Source organism: Gopherus flavomarginatus, chromosome 15, assembly GCF_025201925.1.
Source record: "Gopherus flavomarginatus isolate rGopFla2 chromosome 15, rGopFla2.mat.asm, whole genome shotgun sequence".
Taxonomy (NCBI): Eukaryota; Metazoa; Chordata; order Testudines; family Testudinidae; genus Gopherus; species Gopherus flavomarginatus.
This window is the reverse complement of record NC_066631.1, coordinates 11,356,752-11,379,037: the sequence shown is the minus strand read 5'-3', so window position 1 is coordinate 11,379,037 and position 22,286 is coordinate 11,356,752. Positions and strand designations below refer to the sequence as shown.

The window sequence follows — 22,286 nt, the reverse complement described above, 5'->3', positions numbered from 1 at the left end:
AGCAAGAAGAGGGCCCTGCTTGGCATCATTCTAGCCAAGGTGGTTCCTCAGTCTAGAACTGGACATGAAGACTCAGTGGAGCTGGAGAGAGTGGGAGAAATCTCCCTTGCAAAGTCTAGCTCAGCCTATGTCCCATCTCTCCTTGCTCACTAAGTTTACCCTCAGTTTGCCAGTGTCAAAACCTGAGGAAGAGAGGAGGAATGTTATACAGAGTCGCAGTCTGAGGTTATGTCATGTAATGGTCTGATCCTGCAAGGTACTCAGTGACTCCAGGCTGCAATGAGGTCAACAGCAGTGTAGGGGACTCAGCACCTCACAGCACTGGGCCCTGAGGCCTTAATATAAGGGCCAAAGTGGAGCTTGCAGAGTTCTATAATGCTGCCTGGGGGCTTCCTCATCTTTAACCCCTTCATTCCTACCCTTTGGAACTATGTGCAGAATGCATCACTTTAAATGGCTCTTAGGAGTGAAGGATTAAATACAAATAAAAGTAGGGCTAGACAGGCTACAAGATCCAGAATGCAATGCTCCATTTTGATCTAAGCAGCCAGGGCCCATTGTATGCTGGGACCTGTATTCTCTGCAAACCACGTCTCCACATTAGAGACGAGTGCAGGTACATTTTGTTCCATTTTATGTGCATTGGAGGCAGGCTGCAAATTGCCAGAATGGCCCTTTCACAAGTGCAAAGTTTAGGTACTCCAGCTGGCTGAACCCCAAGTGCCTCTCCTGCTTCTTCCCCAGGGTCACACTGACAAAAGGGAGAGCTCAGCCCTGTCTAGCTGCTTTGGAATGAATTGCCTCATTACATACCCCATAAATCAGCTGGGTCTGCTGGGATGGGCTCCCTCCCGCACAGCAATGCTCTGTCATTACCAGGAAACACTCCAGATTTAACTTACACTTGTGCTTTGTTTGTGGTAGCAGAGTTTACAGCAGTGAGCTGCCCCACAAAAGTGACAAACCCAAGACCAGAAAAAATTCACTGCTAGCAAGGCCTCCACGCTGTGAGCATCCTTGTGGCAGGGTCATTTCATGTCTAGCAAGGTACTCAGTGACTCCAGGCTGCAGTGAGTGTCCTCACAGCAGCACCATTTCACTGCTGGTGAGACCTCTGCACTGTGAGATTCTTCATGGCAGTGCCACTTCATTGCCTGCAAGACCTCCTCATCATGGCTTCCTCACAGCAATGCCATTTCACTGCCAGTGAGGCCTCCACGCTGTGAGCTCCCTCACTGTGGTGCACTGTCATTGCCTATTATGACCTTCCCCTTTGTAAGGAACAAGCAGAGCATTTTGTGGTGAATTATTATTTGGTTCAGCGTCCCCAAGTGAATTCCTTCCTCCAGACGGCCTAATGGGCATATTCTATCTCAATGCCTTCCTCATCCTGATACGCACAGTGACCAGGGAGAACTATTCCCACTGCCAGTTCAGCCCACAGTGGCAGCACAGCTCCTAAATGTAAAGCAGCACAGCTCCTAAATGTAATTAATCCATGAACCATTCTGAGACCTAAGCACACAGCAGCCCACAAGTAAAATGCAAACAGACACACATGGCAGTACGGGTGGGCATGAATGTGTACACACATGGGGCATGCTTACACATGAGGGAAAGCATGAACACACACACTTGAGCAAACATGGCCAAACACATGCTCATACATCGGCCTGCCCACATATATATGTAAATACGTGCACAAACCTGGATACATACAAATATGCAAATATATAAATACTCAAATCCACACATATGTAAGGATATCCAAAAATAAATGCACACATGCAGGCACAAATACACATACACACTTATACATGTGTACACGCACTCATGCATACACTTAACCACACATCCTCACTCACAGATGTTGCACATATATGCATAAGTATGCACACATTAAGATATACACACAGAAATGCACACACACAACACACATATTCATATGCTCATTTGCATACACACAGAGAGGGACATATGCTAATAAATATGTGCTCCCACATTTTCACATGCATGTCTGCACACACATAGAGAAACAACACAAATATCCACACCTTTCCATGCACACACATTGATAGACAGATACATCTTAACTTGCACATGTGCATACCCACACAAATATGTGCACATGCTCACGTGTGCATATATAACCAAATAATATGTACACAAACATGTGCCCACATGCTTGTACACATATACATGCACCACATGCAAGTGGACAAATGCATGTATATGCACATACAAACATTTATACACATGGATGGAAACATGCCTACTCACATACCTACACACATATTCACACACCAGCTGTGGCATTCATCATTGCAGGTTCTGAACAGTGCATTTGCATTAACAGCTCTTAGGAAAAGGACTTCTGGAGGGAGCTGAAACCTTTGCAAACAAGTCTGCATGTTCCTCCCACCTTCCCTTCCCATCTACCTGCAACGTCATCCGTCCCAAGAAGCAGGGCTTGAAACACGCACAACGCACTTTGATTCAGGGAACATACCTTTTTCGAGAGGTTTCTCAGTGGAGACTTCACACAGTTGCCCATAATATGTTGAGTCTGCCTTTCCGATGGACTTGGTTATAAAGGAACCGAGGCAATTGATTCCATTAAAGGTATCCTTGGGAGCAAAGCAAGAAAGGCAGCACCAGTCAAATCCAAACAGCTATTGGCTGCTGGGGCTTCCCTCTTCAGGGAGCTTTTCTCTCTGCCTCTCTCTCTCTCTGTGTTCTTACTTTATGTTCACTTTCTTGAAAAGATGAAGCAGGAGGAAAGGGAGGGGAGAGAAACAGAAAGAGAGAAAAAGAGGAAGAGAGAGAAGGAGGACAGAAAGAGGGAGGCGGAGGTATAAACTACATCAGATTAATGCTCAAATCCCTCCCACCCCCCTCAATCTGCAGTGAAGATTGTTTCACTCATGGGAGAGGGCTGATTCAGGGGAAATTAAAACAGAGAGGCACCATAAGAAGTGATTTCAATGATGAGTCCAGGGAATCTGGCTACTTTGGGTCCACATAGCCAGTGAACATCTCATTCTGTATCTCCCCTGCCTCCCCACCCCCCTGCATTTCCAAGTCCTCTGAGCTTTTCAATTACCAAAAAGCCAGGCTAGATGGAAGGCAATCCATTTAGAGGCTCTGAGCAGAGACCGGAGCTCAGACCAGCACAGCAATGGACCATTTATCTAGATGGGACGTGCTCCTACTCTACAAACAATAGAAGACCTGGGAGCTGGCTCCCTTACTACTCTTTTTCTGTTATGGCCAAAGCAAGTAGCTGAAGGTAGCAACCTAGTGCTTCTAGACCCCTCTTCACCTGCCCGAAGCAATTGCTTAGTCTGCTTATGCCTAGTGCCGACTCTGCCCCTGGATCTGGACTGATCCATGTTCTGAGGATGTACTGGAAAAAAGTTCAGATTCCAGATCCAAATTTCATAGATCACTCAATATCTGCAGTGAGCTGAACCAAGCACTCAGCTCCAAACACCCTGGAAATCTAAGGCCTCCAACACATATATCTGAATATGAACTGTAAGACCATCTCTCATTCTAAGGCACATGGAGATAACAGAATCTTCCTCCTTCCCTATCACAGGGCAACGCAATACCCATCCATGAAACAATCGGGATTCGAGTCCCAAACAAATTTACTTCTGGCTTGAGAAGGCTGAAAACGTTCAGTCTGAAGGGAGGTTTAAATTACAGAAAGGATCCACCCCCATCCCATGCAATAGGGCTTTGAATTTAATGGTGGATGCATCCTCAGCTATGAAGCCACCCTGGCTGTGGATCCACAAGAATAACTAGACCATGGAATGGAGAGCTGCTTCCATCTATAACTGCAAAGACAGAGATGATGCTGGAGCTGCAGCTGTACTTTAGAACATTCATTAATCTGTTCAGAGATTTAGGAGTTCTCACCTACAGCGGAACTGCTTTACAACATTGTTCACAAGTGTGGTTCCAACAACAGCTGTTAAGGGATCAACACCAGGATCTTAGCCCTTGTGCTGCTGTGCTGGAGACACAGGGTTATTCCCATTTCACGAGTTCTCACCTGTAGGATTGTAAGAATGGAGAAGGATGAACTGTCAAGGCAACAGCAAAGAAGTAATTTTTCTGCATTCAAACTATCTGGCTGTAGGAAATATTGTAGGATCCCTAAGTGTGAAGAGAATTCACAGCTATTCCACAGCCCTGTGGTCTCTTCTACCAAGAGTCACTTAAAGTATTGGTTTAGGAACCCTGACTGTGATGGGAGCTGACAGCATCTCCAGCTCCAGTCCAGCAGGAATTACTCCTCATTCTGCTAGTATTACACAAAGGTGAAATCCCCACACCCTATACCCAGCCTCTCAATGCCCATTGAGTTCCTTCTACAGTGCATTCTCTGGGACAGATCCTGCACATGGTTATACCAGCAGCATCTGAAAGACATAGGGCCTTCAAGATGGAAAGTTCACCATAGAGGAAGTTGTGGTGGCAGAAATTGGTCAGAAACTGCCTACCATCCAGGGCAAATGGATGTTATCTATCCCTGAAGAGGGGTTTGGGCAGGGAAGATGGGGAAGCACAGATCAGGGCATCTCCGGAGCAGACTCCATAGGCAGAGTCCCTATGGAGCCCTGATGAGAAACTTAGCATTCCTTGCCTCAACATTCCCAATCCCTACAGAACCCCTCCAGGGAGCACAGTGCTGATATCACAGCCCACCCTCCCTTGGAGTAGAGGCAGTAGCGTAGCTAGTGGGGTGCAGGGGAAGCAGTGGGGGTATGCGAGCGGTGAATCTCCCTCCCAGCTCCTCTCCACGGGCGCAGCCAGAGCCACGCATTGCAGGACTCCAATGCAGCTGCCCACGCCTGGCCAGGAAGGCTGCACACTGTCACGCCGGGCAAACGCACCCCACACGGCTGCTGCGGGAAGCCTGGCCACAAACAGGGGATTAGCTGCAGCTGCCTTTCTCTCCTCCCCATTCCCGCTCTCTCGCCAATGCTGGATGGCTGGAGCATAGGCACCTCAAGGTAAAGATGCACTTCGATGTTGTTTGCCACCCTTGTAAATGGGAGGCATGCGGGGCACTGCATTCTGCCCCTGGCAAGCGGGTGGGGCTTGGTCTCCGTTCCCCGTGGGGAGCCGGCTCCTAGGTCGCACCGGACTCAGCGGGAACCAGCAGGAGCTGGGCGCCCTGGCACTGTGGAGGAGGAGGAGATAGCTCATCAGAGGCACCTGGGCAGCCAGGTAAGCACGGACCTAATGAGCGGGGTGTCTGGGAGGGGGGGCACAGCATGGCCGCAGCGCGGCTGGAGGAGCCAAGGGGGGGCATGGCCAGAGGAGGAGCCAAGGGGGGGGCGCCTTTTTTATGTTTGCTCCCCCTGTGCTTAGAACCTGGCTACGCCACTGAGTAGAGGGGGATTAGATGGCACAAAGAGCTGTAATTCACCCCTCCCTGCAGCAGCGTCAGTGAATCAGATCTTCTCTCTGTTCTGTCGTTTTGTGGACCACAGTTTGAGAACCACAGATGCAGGGGAAAACACGGGACCATGTGCCTGTGAGAGAGTTTGCTCCAGTCCCAGCCTCACTCAGCAGGAGAGCTAGAGGAAGCACTAGCCAGGGGGAGCTCCCAGTTCCTCCTCTCCTGTGTATGTGGCTACTGGTTTGAGCCTGCACTGTTCAGAGATGCTAATGAAGTGCTGATCTATACTGGGCCAAGCTGTTGGCCGTTAATAATGTTCTTTGTCAGCTGGAACCATCTCTGGACTCCTTGTTTATTGACAAAGTGCCTGTCTCCCTTGAGCAGAAGCTGCCACATAGCAAGTGAGCCATCTTGGCTCCTTCCTGAGACAAATGACTCCAATTCCAGAGCAAAACTACAAGAGAATCACCTCCCTGCTGCTCATGAATCTCGCTGTGACAGGCAACATAGTGGCCAGGAACACCCCGCAATTGATAAATATCTGCCGCCTGTGTTGTTCAAGAGGGGAGGAAATGGAGCAATTTATCCAGGCTTCTATCCCCAGAGATGGCCCTGGCATAAGGATTAACCAAATCACTCAAGCTGCTCCAGGAGAAAGTGGAAAGGCAGGGAACCGCAGGGGGGACAGGACGGAAGACAGACAGAGCATAGGGCAGAGGTAGTCAATAAGTGGCCCAAGGGTCAAATCTGGACCCCCCAATGCTTTTGAATGGACCATGAAATCTTTTTATTTACATATTATCATTATTGTTGGGGTTTTTTTTATTATTTTCTCTGGAGTCTGGACCTTGACTATACCTTGACCAATAATTTCAGACCTTGACAAAAAATAATTTATTACCCCTGGTATAGGGGAAGGTCCAAGAGGAGCACTTCCAGATCTGGTGTGGTGTGTCTGGGATTAGACCCATTTTGCACTCAGGTGTGCAATATGGGCAAAATCCTAAATCTTCAACCCCTCCCTCTGTATATAGAATTCCTCTAAAGTAAAAGAACAGAGTACCTGTCCAGCAAGCCTCCAATTTAGGATGTAGAGAACATAAGCCAGTGATACTCAGACTGAGGCTCGTAAGCCGCAAGTGGCTCTTTAATGTGTGTCCTGCAGCTCTTTGCAGCATATGAAATTAAAACACTGTATGATTTAATTATTAACCAATTGGGATGCTTTTACTATGTTATTAGCCAACTGTAGTTGATATAATAATACTTGGTCAGTCACTTTGCTGGCTCCTGAACCACTGAGGTCTTGAGTATCACTGACCTAAGCATAGCTACTGATGTACATGCTAAGCAGCTGATTCACTTGACAGGCTGTGGTCCGATTCCCATTCCCATCCCTCGGCACCTCTAGTGATGTACAATGAGATGTGGCATCAAAGCTGGCAGAAGGGGAATTAAGAAATCTGGAGGGAGGGAGCCAGAAATGCAAAAAGGCCAGTTAAATCTATCTTTCCCCCCTCCTCTACCTCTGAAGCTGCTGTGCCTAGGAGGAAAAGAAGCCAAGGAGTCAGCAGAAGGATCCGTGTGCACACAAGTGATTTATGTGGGTACACATCAGTGGGTAGATTTATGTGGGTGTGGGTGCAGGCAGATGTGTGCATATGTGTTTGCCCACATACATTAGGTTTTCTTTAGAAAAGTCTGGAATTGTTTCATAAAACTTATTGAAACATTACTGGGCTTTTGCGAGATTCAGTTCTCACCTGGGTCCTTGCATTCCCACTAACAATTCCAAGGATGAGGAATGGAGCCTGGTTTGGATGGAGCTTGGCTTGGAGTTGAATTTATCATGCAGGAAGGAGAAACTTGCTATGGAGACTGATCATGGCTTGGAGCAGGAAGGAGCCTGGCATGAAGGTTGGGATATGCACAGGGTAGGGGAATGGACTAGATGACAGAATATTGTCATTTTTTCCATCTCTAGATTCTATGATCAGAAGCAATGTTGTTCTTGAGAGAGATGGAGACTAGTGAACTATGTTTTCACCTGTAATAGCAGCTATCTATTACAAGACACCACTTCCTGCTTATGAAGAAAATATGGAACTGACACCTTAGATACAGACATTAAAGAAAGATAAAGACATTCTTTCCAAAGAAAAACACTGCTGTGTACTGGCTGTGATTAGTTCAGTGGCAGCTGCTAGGGGCTACTTCCAGTAACAGAAAAAGCCCTGAGAGAGATCAAAAACCAACTCAGAAACTGAGATGTGAGAGGGGAGGAGGGAAATTTGCTTTGTCAGATTGCAGCCTAGCTTGGCAGCATAGAATAAAATTGTTTCTACTGGGCAAGTAACAATTTCCAGAGGACAAAGCATTCCTGTTCCTTATCAAATTTCAGGTCCCTTACAATTTTCCATCTTCTAGGACAACAGATCAGACCCCTGTTTATGACTGGGGTAACAATAATATTAGTGTGGTGGTTTAATCTCTGGTGAGAATATATGTATGAGGTTCAAACGCATCCCCAGTGGACCTCCGTTTAAGTCAATGGAGCTATCTAAGGGATGGATTTGACCTAATGTGTACTTGGAAGGTTTCACTGTTTTTTATCTTGAGAAACCCATCTGACTCCTGCCTGTTTAATTTATCCCACACATACATGTGATTTCTACCTGCTTTGGTGTTGAATTCTTTCTTTCATTTGCCATGAGTTTGCATCTGGATTGCTAGCTTTCAGCCTTGTACCTACTCACCTTCCACACAGTTCTACATAACTCTGTAGAAATAGAAATAATGCAGTCATGTGTGTTGGATGACTTTCAATGAGCCTGTTGATTAGGATTTATTAACATCCTTGGCTCTACATAGTCATTGGTATCAGGAGTCCTTCTGTTACAGCTCCCAACCACTGGTACCAGTACTGGGCCTCCAAATATCTGAGACTGGTCATCTTTCCTCCTTCTGTCTTAGGCCCTGGCATGTTATTGCTGCCCATTCAGTTGTCTGTTTTCCAACCAGGAATGGAGCTTGGACTGTATTATATGCTCCAGTCAGGCAGCAGCAGGCACACGCTGGTACAGGGAAAGTCTTAGTCTAGTAGGCAAGTACAGCTGCCTGAAGAGTTTGGGACTTCTTTTATTCTTAGGTGTCCGTTGCTGACTCATGCTGACTATAACATTATGTGAGTGTTTCTCTTCTGCATTACGCTAATTGGATCAGATTCAAACACAATCAGAAAGTCTGTTAACAAAATTGAACCTCCACAGATATTTCCCGTCCTTCCCAAGGTATAAGAACCCTGACCTGCAACTGCTGCTCAGGACAGTTTTATCTCTAACTGTTCAAAGAAAAGCAGTGGGCCTGAATCTCAGTTACACACTGTGGAGTGGAAATGGCCCTCTAGTTTAAACAACCTTTCCCCTCAGTGCCCATCCTTCCCCTAAACTCAGGAATAGGGGAAATGAGAATCAGTTGCACTGTCTGGAAAAAAACATGACACTGCAGAAAGCACTAATTATCCTCTGATCCCAGGGTCAGCCTGGGTTTGTACCTGGTGAGACACCAAGTGCTGCCGTCAATGGTGCTGGTGACTAGACAGGTGGTGCTCTTCCTTTGGAGTCATCACTAAACCAATACCCCAGTGTGACACTGCAGATTGGTATGAGGCTGGAGGTTCCTTCATAAAAACCAAGATCCTGATCATCTGCACTCTTTCAAAATCCAATGACACATTTTGTAAGAGTCAAGGTATTAACTCCAGTGTGAGGTCTCCTGATCAAATTCCAACTCAGGTGATCATATTCTGCCTTCCTAAATGCCCTCTCCAGTTTTTTAAGTTAATACAGGTTTCTTCTTCACTTCCTGTTCTGAACAGTTGTGTCATGTTGCTGTGCAGTGTTACATAGCTGCCACATTCTACACTAGAGTGGAGGCTGCATATCAGTGTGGGATGAAGTGATCCATTTATATCCCTTCCCAGGGTGGTTGCAAGGGGCTACAGATGTGCAAAGTATGTTAAGTAAGGGATAGGTAGCACAGAGATTAGAAAATTTCAACATTTTTGATTTAATAGTGATTTCAGTCATAGGTGTATTGAGTTTGGTAGCCTCACACTGGTACAGTAGGCTACTAAACAACTGCGCAGGACCACACCAATTGTAACAGCTGTTTGCCTCTATTCCAAGAAGGGATCTTGAACTGGAATAGAAACGTGATTCAGGTTTATGGATCCTGCTGACTAACTGCAAGGTCACATGAATGTCACTGGATAATTAAAAGGGAGCCCAAAGTTAGATAACCATCTTTTACTGGATATACATCATGCAGTTGCTTGTTATTGGAAATCAATACTACTCATGGCTCATCAGAGGAAAACAGCAACTGGAGCTGTGATGCCGGAAAGAACGACAGCTAATTTTGGTAACAAATACACAAGATCTGCACTGTACATGGTGCCAAACTCTTCCCTGATTTATACCTTGTGCAAGCCCATTGAGTCCAATGATATTTCATGAAACATAAGTCAAGGCAATACGTAGTCCTTGGAACTTACATTGGGCTAATTTAGAGGACAAAAGATGAGACTGATCCAGCCAGCAGGTTTATGCATGTCAGTGGGTTAGATATTATGTTGTATATTTGATGAACAAAGCAATAATGGATATTGGTTTAGCTTGGTTTTACTTTGATATTTTTACCAAATCCTTTAAAAATAAAGATCTATTTAAAAATGCATCACTAACAGAATTAGTGCTCCCTGGCAGAGGTGGTGTGCACAAGAATCTTGCCCATTGCCCCTCAGTGCTTCTGTGTGCCTGGCTTCCATCCTTCAGGCTCTTTAGAAGCAAATCATGCGATAAATTCTCCCCCCTGCAGAGCAAAGGATAGACTGCATGGATGTGAATCCATGTTTTTCTGTGTTCATAACAGAAAGGGTGCTCTGTGAATATATTCTGCATATCTCTAGTGCCTTCCAGCTGAGGAGCTGAAAGACATAAGTGAATTAAGCCTACAAACCCCACTGTGAGATAAGTATTATCCCCACTGTACAGACAGGGAACAAAGATACAAGCAGGGTGACTTGCCCAAGGTCTTTAGCATAGCTAGAAGCAATGTGAATAGCCTGTCTCCCAATTCTGCATGTTAACCACAAGTCCCTCCTTCCTTTTCCAGTGGAAGATGTCAGTCAGTGGGTGCTCAGCACATCTAAAAATCAGGGTATTATTCTTTAGGTGCCTATACATTTAGATGCCCAACTTTAAGAATTAAAATTTGAAAATTTTAGCCTTTATATGCATATATGTACATTCATGCAGGGGCATGTGCACATTTATTGGATTGTAAGAAAACTGTATATATGAAGTTGTGTGTATATGTGTATTTTTAAATAGAGGGAGTTGTGTTCTGTGTGTGTATCCTTCTAAGAGAGTTTTGTGTGTACCTATATTTATGTGTATTCATAGAGAGTACTCTGTCTGTAAACATATAAGAGTTTGTGTGTGTATATGTGTACATATATACATACATACATAAGGTAGTGTGTACACTAAATAAAATGATTTTGTTACATGATGCAGGTTGTGTGGATACATTTGAAGAAGTCTATATACAAACATGTTGGAATTTGTGTGAGCATGGGAACATATGAATGTTTGGAAAGGATTTGTATGTGTCTGTATATTCAGCTTGTCTTTGCACACAGAGATGCATGTGTGTGTGTGTATCCACACAAAGGAGTGTAGGTATGAAGGTTATATATCTAGATACAGGGTGCCCATATGTAGGTTGTGTGTGTACATACAGGGATGCATGAACGTATGTATGTTGACTGTGTGTATACATACAGGATGTGTAGGTGAGTGAGCACACAGGCATATACTTGTGTAGTGGTTGTGGCCATGTGCGGTCTTCTTCCACCATGCAACATCTTCTGTACTAAATATCTGTTGGATGATGAGGGCAAAGAATTATCACTGCATCCTCCGTGCTCCTGTTGGGAAGTTGAGGAGGACTTGAGGGCCGCATACCTCACAGCCTCGAGCCTCCCACAGTGCGTCACTGACTTCCTGCTCCAGAACTATTCCTAATGGTTGGTGGGTGAATCTTTGAAAGCTTGGCAAGATGGGGTCAATAAGGGGAAGAGCCCTTGGAAGACTAGGGGTGGCGTTCAGCAACCTTTTAGAAGTGGTGTGCCGAGTCTTCATTTATTCACTCTGATTTAAGGTTTCATGTGCCAGTAATACATTTTAATGTTTTTAGAAGGTCTCTTTCTATAAGTCTATAATATATAACTAAACTATTGTTGTATGTAACGTAAATAAGGTTTTTAAAATGTTTAAGAAGCTTAATTTACAATTAAACTAAAATGCAGAGAGTCCCCTGGATCAGTGGCCAGGACCCAGGCAGTGTGAGGGTACGTCTACACTATGGGATTATTCCGATTTTACATAAACCGGTTTTATAAAACAGATTGTATAAAGTCGAGTGCATGCGGCCACACTAAGCACATTAATTCGGCGGTGTGCGTCCATGGTCCGAGGCTAGCGTCGATTTCCAGAGCGTTGCACTGTGGGTAGCTATTCCATAGCTATCCCATAGTTCCCGCAGTCTCCCCCGCCCCTTAGAATTCTGGGTTGAGAGCCCAGTGGCTGATGGGGCAAAAATCATTGTCGCGGGTGGTTCTGGGTAAATGTCGTCAGTCATTCCTTTCTCCAGGAAAGCAACGGCAGACAATCTTTTCATGCCCTTTTTCCCTGGATTGCCCTAGCAGACGCCATAGCATGGCAACCATGGAGCCTGTTCAGCCTTTTTTTTTTACAGTCACCGTATGTGTACTGGATGCCGCGGACAGAAGCGATACTCCAGCGCTACACAGCAGCATTCACTTGGTTTTGCATGATAGCAGAGATGGTTACCAGTTGTTCTGTACCGTCTGCTGCCAGGGTAATTTGGCAATGAGATGACGGTTATCTGTCCTTCTGTGCTGTCTGCTGCTATCGTGGGTGCCCCTGGCTGAGATTGGCTGGGGGCGCAAAAGCAAAACTGGGAATGACTGTCCGAGTCAATCCCTTCTTTATGGTTTCTAAAAACAGAGTCAGTCCTGCCTAGAATATGGGGCAAATGTACTAGAAAAGCAGTGTATCAGAGAGTACAGCTGCTCTGTGTCAGATCCCGCAGAAATGATGAGCTACATGCCATTCACGGGGGGTGCCCCTGCAACCACCCCACCTGTTGCTTCTCTCCTCCCCCAACCTTCCTGGGCTACCGTGGCAGTGTCCCCCCCATTTGTGTCATGAAGTAATAAAGAATGCAGGAATAAGAAACACTGAGTTTTTAGTGACATAAAATGAGGGGGAGGCAGCCTCCCGGTGCCATGATAGTCCAGGCAGGACATTAAGCAGTGTCGGGGAGAGGAGCCCAGCATCCCACTGCTATGATAGTCCAAGCAGTACAGAATCTTTTCTTTTCACATGAAAGGGAGGGGGCTGATTGAAGCTCAGCCCCCAGTTGCTATGATGAAGACGGTTACCAGCCGTTCTGTACCATCTACTGGGAATGACTGGGAGTCATTCCTATTTTCACCCAGGCGCCCCTGGCCAACCTCACCTGAAGCCAGCCAGGAGCACTCACGGGTTGATAAAAAGGACGGTTACCAGTCCTACTGCACCATCTGCCACCGGGGAGGGGAGAAGAGCGGATACTTCTCTTCACTGCTGCAGCATCGCGTCTACCAGCAGCATTCAGTAGACATAGGGTGACATTGAAAAAAGTCAAGAAATGATTTCTTTCCCTTTTCTTTCACATGGGGGAGGGAGGGAGTAAATTGACGAGCTATTCCCTGAATGACGCCGGACAATGTGTTTGACCCTACAGGCATTGGGAGCTCAGCCAAGAATGCAAATACTTTTCGGAGACTGCTGTGGACTGTGGGATAGCTGGAGTCCTCAGTACCCCCCTCCCTCCCTCCATGAGCGTCCGCTTAAGTCTCTGGCTTCCTGTTACACTTGTCACGCAGCACTGTGTAGCCTGTAGATTTTTTTTTCAAACGCTTTGGCATTTTGTCTTCTGTAATGGAGCTCTGATAGAACAGATTTGTTTCCCCATACAACGATCAGATTCAGTATCTCCCGTACGGTCCATGCTGGAGCTCTTTTTGGATTTGGGACTGCATTGCCACCCGTGCTGATCAGAGCTCCACGCTGGGCAAACAGGAAATGAAAATCAAAATTTCGCGGGGCTTTTCCTGTTTACCTGGCCACTGCATCCAAGCTGAGATTGCTGTCCAGAGTCGTCACAGTGGTGCACTGTGGGATACCACCCAGTGGCCAATACCGTCTTTGCGGCCACACTAACTCTAATCCGATATGGTAATACCGATTTTAGCGCTACTCCTCTCGTTGGGGAGGAGTACAGAAACCGATATAAAGAGCCCTTTATATCAATATAAAGGGCCTCGTAGTGTGGACGGGTACAGCATTAAATTGGGTTAATGCTGCTAAAATCGGTTTAAACTCGTAGTGTAGACCAGGCCTGAGTGCCACTGAAAATCAGCTCACGTGCTGCCTTCAGCACGCGTGCCATAGGTTGCCTACCCCTGAACTAGAATATAAAGAAGTCTCCTAAGGAGAAACCTACAGTGAGACTGTAGTGAATTCTGCTGGCCAGCAGCAGAGGGCGTGTTGGTGACACTGACAGAGCAGAACCTCTCTCACTGGAAAGTCCCATAAAAGGCAGGGCCCCCTGGAAGGGAGTGGAAGAGTCCCCCAGGGACAGAAAGTAGGGAAGGTCTGAGTGGAATGGAGCAGAGAGGAAATGTTTGGTGTAGGAAAATGAAGCAGGGAACAGGGTGCCTTTGTGAAGATTTTCCTTGGATCACAATCCTGACCTTTCCCCTGAAACCAGTGACAGCACTGGATTCATGCTAGATGTCTGTGTCAAAACCAGCTGTTTCTCTTCTGCAGGTTTGCGCTAGGCTCTTGGGACCTGTATTCTCAGCCTGGGAACCAACTCTTTCCTGTCCTCTGATTCTGCACCAGGCACCCATGGTTAGGATCTCAGAGTTGTCTTTATACCAACATCGTGTTTCATCTCTTCTCTATAGTTCAACATTCTGGTCTCAGAACTGATCCTTTCTCTGAATCTGGGCTCACTCTGGATTTCCACTTCTATGTCTCAGACAGGACCTCACAGACACCACAATAAATGCAGCAGGAATAATAGTCCAGTCAGAGAAAAGCAGCTGGAGAGGAGATTATGCTTCCCTCTTCTGTGTTTTTCTGTGTTACCCAAGTTCAATGTTTAATCAGCTATGAAGGAGACTTAATGGAGTCAGTGCTAATGTGGGGACTGGACTATGACCCACTGAAGAAATGCCCTGCCCCCCAAATGATTATGTGAATCTAACAACCTAAATGTGCAGCTGTTAGAACTAGTCTCCTCAGTTCACCATAAACGTTGAAACATGACTGCTCATCTCCACTACAGCACAGCCTAAGACTACATCCAACTGCCTCTATCACTGCAACACAATGAAATCCCCTCTGCCACAGCACAACACAGCATGCAGGGACCTCCATCACTCACACACATCTGTGTAAGACAGTCTGGGATCCGGGAACTTCCATCACTGAAATATACATAACACACTCTCTCTCTCATCATTCAGACTGAAGAGTATCCTTGTGCATTTCTGCTTGGAGGGCTCTAAGTTGTGGGCCTGATGCAGCATTCTTAGTCAGGCAACACTCCCATTCAAATCAATAGGAACTCAAGAGTTCCCAGTGATGTGAATGAAAGTTTTGCCTTAGTAAGGACCTCAGGATAACATGGAGAACAGGGAGAAAGTGCTCACTCTTTCTCTATGGGTGGCTGGGAAATATTCTCTTGCCTTGACGTTTCTGGCTCCTTTTGGAGAAGGGTGTTCTTTATGGCAGTTACTCACCCCTACAGCTTGGGACCCCAACCACTTGATAAGCAGGGCTAGTTCCTTTCACTCTGGTTTGATCCATGATGCACCCTAACTCCATTGTTCTTCTACTAGTAAACGCCAAAGAGACTGAAGAAGACAGACAAGGAAAGGGAAATAAAAAGAAAAGAGGGGGCTGTAAACAAGGTATTTCTCCTCCTCCTGTTTAATGTTAATTTGGTCACTAGAATTAAAACCAGATCTGGGAGTGGGACTACAGACATCAAAAAGATAAAGCCTCTCATGGCCTCTGCAGATGGAAATGCAACAGGCCCTTTGGCCCTAGGCACTTACAGACAGAGCCTGTAAATATTTGATAGGCCCTTACGGCTTTCTCTGACCTGCATGACCCCAGGCTATTAGAAAGCAGTTGACAGAAAACTGTGTTGGGAAATCACTTCATTAAAAAATTTAACAGCCAGGCAGGGCGTGAAAACATTACAGTTCTGAAAACTGCTGGGTCTCACATAGCGGGATCACTTACAAATTAATATTGCATGGCAAACGCCAGGAAAGGCTCTGCTTAAAGGGCCAGTACTGAGGAGCTAACAGATCTAAACAAGAAAGAATTGGAGTTATGCTACAACTGCACTGTTATCCTTGCTGAAACACTATTATATTGCTATGCTACCAGGCTATTGCTGCACTGCTATCCTGCTGCCAGGCTACAGCTACCACACTACTGCGGCACCACCATCCCTACTGCCATGCTACTTCTGCACTGCTGTCCTGCAGGCACATTACCCGCATCACTATACCTGTCATGTTACTGCTGCAACACTGTCCCTGCTGCCACGCTAACACTGCAGTGCTATCCCTGCTGCCTGACTATCCCAGAACCACTGTCCCTGCTGCGACACTAACGCTGCAGTGCTATCCCTTCTTCCCGGCTATCCCTGAACAACTGTCCCTTCAGCCACACTAACACTGCAGTGCTATCCCTTCTGCCCAGCTATCTCTGAACCACTATCCCTGCTGCCATGCTAACACTGCAGTGCTATCCCTGCTGCCCGGGTATCCCGAACCACTGTCCCTGCTGCCACACTAACACTGCAGTGCTATTCCTCTGTCACGCTAACTGTGCTCCTCTCTCCCTGCTGCCATGCTAATGCTGCACTGCTGTCCCTCTATCACACTAATTCTGTATTGCTATCTCTCCTGCCTGCTATCTCTCCTGCCACACTGCCACATTACTGCTATACCAATATCACAGTACCACACTTCTGCACCACTGCCACATCCCATTGCCATGCTGCCATTCTACTGCACCACCATCCTTGCAACATGATGCCATGCTGCTGCTCCAACATCGAACACCAGGCTGCTATACTACTGCACCACTCTTCCACTTGCATGCTGCTGCACTGCTGTCGTCCTGCCACTGCCAATCTTCCACACCACTGCAGCACTGCACTAGTATCCCTCCACCACCCAGCTGCATTACTGCACTAATATCTCACCAGTACGCTGCCACTCTAAGAAACTACTCCTGGACCATAACAACACTGCATTAAGTTCACTGTACAAAATTGTATTTCCATAATACCGCACTAAATTTACTCTCACTAATTCACATTCATCCTCCCCTCCAGCACTGTAGTAACATTTCACTCACTGTGTTATGGTATTACAACAGCACTGCACTGCCAGATTGGCACAGCCCTGTGCTAACATCACACTGAGTGCAATTGCCATGAGACTGTATATCATGCCTTTACAATATTATATTACTCTATCATTAGACTGCCAACCTGCTACAACACTACACAAATATCCCATCCTTGAACTGCCAAAATGCGTGCACACTGCACCAGTATCACTTCCTTATACAGCCCCAGGACTGTGTTGTTATATTACTGCATTGTCAGGACTGTACTATCAAGTCGCTCTAGGGCTGTACAACACCCAAGCATAAGTACCACACAAAAACGCTTTTATAATATTATGTATTACTCCACAGAGCCAACACACTAATATGTCCTTAGTCTAATGTGACACCATGGCTTATACTATTACACTATTACCCCCCACATCTGTTTATCCATGCACCACTCGACTACTACAGTACAGTTGGATGCACTGAAATAGCACTATTGCTCTATATACAATACCAGTGCACCTTGAGTGTAGTTAATAAAATACTTCTTTCTGCATTACCGTACCCTGACAGTACCATGCCTTAGCATTAGCCTGCAGCATACACCATCAATGCACCACATAGTTGTGCTAGCACACCAGTTATATATTTATAGCACTTCTGTCCATGCTCTGTGTTTCTTCCTGTACAGTTACAAATCTGTCTGCCTAAGACACAACTCTGGAGTCCTGAACTGCTATTTCACAATATTACTGCAATAATGAAATACCGTGTGAAGTCATCCCTGCAACGTTTTCTGCCTGTCTGATTGTACCATTCTGCATACGTGACCATATCATTGCACCGCTATGTAAATAGAGGAGGATGTTTTGCTTGTGTATCATTGGGGCAACACATACTGGTGCCCCTGGATCATGCTTCGTTGTTGCGGTAAATCTGCAGCATTGTGCTCCCCTCCTAATGTGCAACTGAAAATTTCTTTTAACTGATTCACTCACTGTGTGATAACAAAACAGTGGGCTGGGTGTGTTAGCTAGAAGTTCCTGGACTAAAGAAACTGTTTACTGTGTGGTGCTGTTGCTATCTTTTAATTACAGTGTATAATAAATGAGTGTTGCAACTCCTTTCATGCTATACTGCAATCCTAGGCATTACTGCAGCCCTGTGACACTGCATCCACCCATGATTGAAACTTGGGTTCCTATAAGTATAATTTCCTGTCCTTCCCTACTACTGCACACTCACATTTCTATCCAACTGCTAACATTGACTTCTCCACTCCTGGGATACAGCCTCCATCCCTTCTATTGACAAAACTTGCACTTGCTTCTGTCCTCAGGCCTCCATCCATTCCTGAACTTTACAATTACAATTTTATTTACTTTGTGCTCCTGCAGCCAACTATTCCTGCATTCCTTGCTGCAGCTACCAGGGCATTACTGCACTGCTGTGTTCACCCATTCCCAAATGTTCCTACTACAACCCACTCCACACTCCTGTCTTACATTATCCACTGAATGGTCATTTCATCTAAATCCTTTCAGAGAAGGCAAGAGGCAGACAGACACAGATACAGAATGTCAGGCTATGAAGAAAGATCTCTGTTTATTCACAGGCACTGGGGCTATGCACTGGGTAAAAGAGCCAGAAGCAGCATTTAATCTGTGCCCTTCTTTCTTGTAAGCAAGCCGGCATTGCTGAACTGGGGGGACTACATCTTGCAGAGTTTATGGCATGCAGTAGAAGGTGGTGACACCTGAAAGTGGGTAGGCAACACTGATATAATAAAGATGCCATTCAGAGCCAGTTTCCATCAGTGGGAAAAGGTCAATTAAAAACTAGGTAGACAATGGCTTTTGTGTTGGAGACCCTGGTATGGATTTATTTTGTGGTTCTGATACTTTGAGGCCATGCAGTGCTGCAGAGCTAAAATCCATACTCAGTTACATCTCCACTGCTATCAGCCAGGTTGCAGAGATGTAACTGAACAGAATTTAGACCACAGATTTCCAGATATGCTGGTGTTATATTGCTCTTTGTCACCTAATTGAGCACTGGCACTGACCAGAACCCTGAATGTTGTTACTGAAAGACTTTGTCCCTGAGTTTTGATGTCCTGTTTGTGGGTCTGGGGGGAAATACTAGTTCTGAGTCCATTGCAACAAAAATATTCATGTCCCAACAAACAAACTATTGTTGATGATGCAAAGTTCTAGGGAAGGGGAACAGGTGAGCTTTGATTTTCTTCAGTGCAGTCAAGGTTATCAGAGGTAGACAGTACTTTCTGACACTGAACTAAACAGACCTGGTGCACTCTGTCCTTGCTCTTGACTACTAAGGTTCTGCTTCTCCCTTCCTCTCTCCACCACCCCAACTTGACTAGACATGTCTACAGAACCTCCCAAGCCAGCTTTGTCTATAAAACAAAACCACAAATCCTAATTCTGGTTTCACTGATTACTCTCTGTACCGGAATTTAGCACTTCAGGCTACTGGTTTATACCTACAGTTGTGCTTCTGGGAGACTGCAGTTACATTAATCTTCCTGGAGATTACATTTCCCAGTACTGTAACATCCCATAATGGTTCTAAATGAAAACTGGAAGCGAGGCTCCCTTTGCCTCTTCACTTTTAAAGAGTAGCCCTGTCAGGGGTAATTTCATTACCAGGCACAGTTTAAAACAACAGCTTTGCACAGAAAGAGCTTGCGAACACTGAAGGCATCTGTTCCATCTCAACACACTGACGGAGAGGGTTTCAGAATTGGGTCAGAATGATTTTTTGTCCCCCTCCCTTCTTCTGACATCATAAATTATTCATAGTCTCATTGCACATAAATGTACCTTAAGGAGAAGTAAACATATAAAGAAAAGAAAGGGCGCAAGAAAGACCCTAATATCTGCATGTGTTTTTCAGATCAGATTATTTGACTCGCACCCCCTGCACCGACACAGACACAATTTAGCTCAGACAACTGGAGTGGATTTTCAGTGAACCAAGGAGAGAGGGGGATGGGGTGAGGGGTGGGATTCATTTTGGTGCTGGGATGAGATTGAATTAATTGCCTGATATCTCTCAGAGTGCCACACACCGTGCAGCACATGCAGAGCCAACCAGAAAGAACCCTTTGTCACACAGCAGACCATGGCAGCTGCGGCAGTGTCCGCCTCCCAAGGGGAATTTCTATAAGCCATTGATCTGACAGGGTTTGTTCTTTTGTTAGGGAAGACACAAAGTGCACAGATGCTCCCCTCACTTTATCAATAGACACTCGCAAAGCCAGCTCCCAGCCTACACACCTGAGCCTATCCTGTGCCCGTCCGCGGTACAAACCTTTCTGCTCCACACAAACATACACACCCTAGTTCACAATTGCAAGGAAGACGCCTCTTTAACTTTGCACCACTGTGATGCAAACAGCTCAGAGAAGTTTTGCAGAGGCAGCCAGGAAGCAGTGCATTTATAGCTGCAAGCTTATTTCTAAAGCACAGGAGGGCTCCGAGCCAGCAAGCCAAAGATGTATAAAGGGGCAGAAAGACGCGGGTGCTGGGGGAAGATGGGAGGATGGCAGATGTGAGACCCTCTGGTCCTTACCTGGCCAAAGACAGAGCTGAGAATGGGGTGCAGCTGGTGGAAGAGGGGATCTGGTTCCCCGGATCTGTTGCTGCTGTTGGACTTGGTGGAGTACTTGCTGCTGGATTTGGACAGAGGTGACGAGCCTTCAGAGAGCTTTAGGGACTCTCTGCTAGACCCCTCTCTGTGACCGAAGAAAAAGTCCTCCTCCCTCTCCTCCCCATCCCTCTGGGTGTGCTGCTGCAGTTGGTCCAGGCTGGGATGCTGCTGCTTGCGGTGGTGATGGTGATGTTGGTGATGATGCCTAGATGTCCTGGCTTGCTCCTTGCTGATGCCTCTGCTTGGACCTCCTTCTGCTGGCTCCGGCTGGCTCCCACCCTGTCCATGTGACTGCTTCTTGAGCCCCTTCACTCTATTCTCCTTGACTCCTGGGTGGCAAAGTGGCCTCCTGGAACTGGGGTCCCCATGGAGCTGCTCCTGGCTGCTCAGCTCCCTCACTGGGTACCTGGGTTGCCCTTTCCCATCCTGAGCATGGCTCTTCCTGGGCTGGGGCTCTGCTCCTACCGCAGCCCTCCGGCTCCCCCCTGCCTTCAGGAGCGAAGTCTTGGATTCGCTCTTTGCAATGGGCGAGCTCATCTCGGGGAGGCTACAGAAGCATCTTAAACCCAGTGGCGGCTGCAGTCTGGGGGAATCTCTCCGCCCGGCAGTCCCCGCAGGCTGGAGGAAGTGCTCGTGGCATGTCCTTCAGAAATCTGCTTAAATTCAGCACCACAGCCCATGTGACAGCTCCAGACAATGGCCTGGGAAGGCACTGGCTCCGCCAGGAAGCAGGGGGCTGGAGGGCACCGTCTCCTCAGCAGCAGCCTGACCTCCCCCTCCCCTTGCTGGCAGCCCAAGGTGCCGACGCGCAGCTCCTCCAGGTGAGGCGCTCAGTCTCCTCCTCCCCTCCCCAGCGAGAGGAGCCGACCCGGGGGCGTTGGGAGACAAGCAGGGCGCTCCGTGGCGTCTCCCACCCAGCCCGGCTGCGCTGTCTGCAGCTCCCAGCAGGCAGGGGGAGGCTGGAGATCGCTGCGGCAGCTGCATGAATTTTTAACAGGGGATCGTGTGGCGCGTGAGCGTGAAGGGGAGTCCGAGCGCCTGAAACCCGAATCCGTCCCTCTCACCCACGGGAGGGGCTGAGGGAGCCGCTTCGGTGTCAGGCAGAAAACGAGCATCACCATAAACATCCCCGGACGCTACACGTTAAACTCCTTCCCCTGTCGTGGTAACCGGCCCCCGCCGTGACCTGCAGGGGGATCAACTTTCCAAGCAGCCCTGGCCCAGCTCTTTTGTGTGAGCATGAACTTGAAGAGAGGAAAGCGGACAGCAGAAAAGCGACTAAATCAGGCTGCTGATAAGAAATAAAGTTTGGCATCGCTGTGGGGAAGCTCACACTGCAGGGGTCGGGTCGGGGCAGAGCACTGCTGTGAGGAAGCTCACACTGCAGGGGTCGGGTCGGGGCAGGGCACCGCTGTGGGGAAGCTCACACTGCAGGGGTCGGGTCGGGGCAGGGCACTGCTGTGGGGAAGCTCACGCTGCAGAGGGCAGGGGCAGGGCACCGCTGTGGGGAAGCTCACGCTGCAAGGGCAGGGGCAGGGCACCGCTGTGGGGAAGCTCACGCTGCAGAGGGCAGGGGCAGGGCACCGCTGTGGGGAAGCTCACGCTGCAGAGGGCAGGGGCAGGGCACCGCT

General features: G+C 47.2%; 1 protein-coding gene across 2 annotated transcripts in view; it reads right to left on the bottom strand.

The window, feature by feature from the left end:
* CABP1 (calcium binding protein 1) overlaps positions 1-21,566 on the bottom strand; it is a 40,241-nt gene extending 18,675 nt beyond the window's left edge. For both annotated transcript variants that reach the window (XM_050923623.1, XM_050923622.1), the window contains exon 1: positions 20,578-21,566. In XM_050923623.1, coding sequence (XP_050779580.1) covers positions 20,578-21,192 — 615 coding nt within the window. In that variant the 5' untranslated portion in view covers positions 21,193-21,566. The remainder of the gene's footprint in view (positions 1-20,577) is intronic.
* Positions 21,567-22,286: the final 720 nt, after the last annotated feature.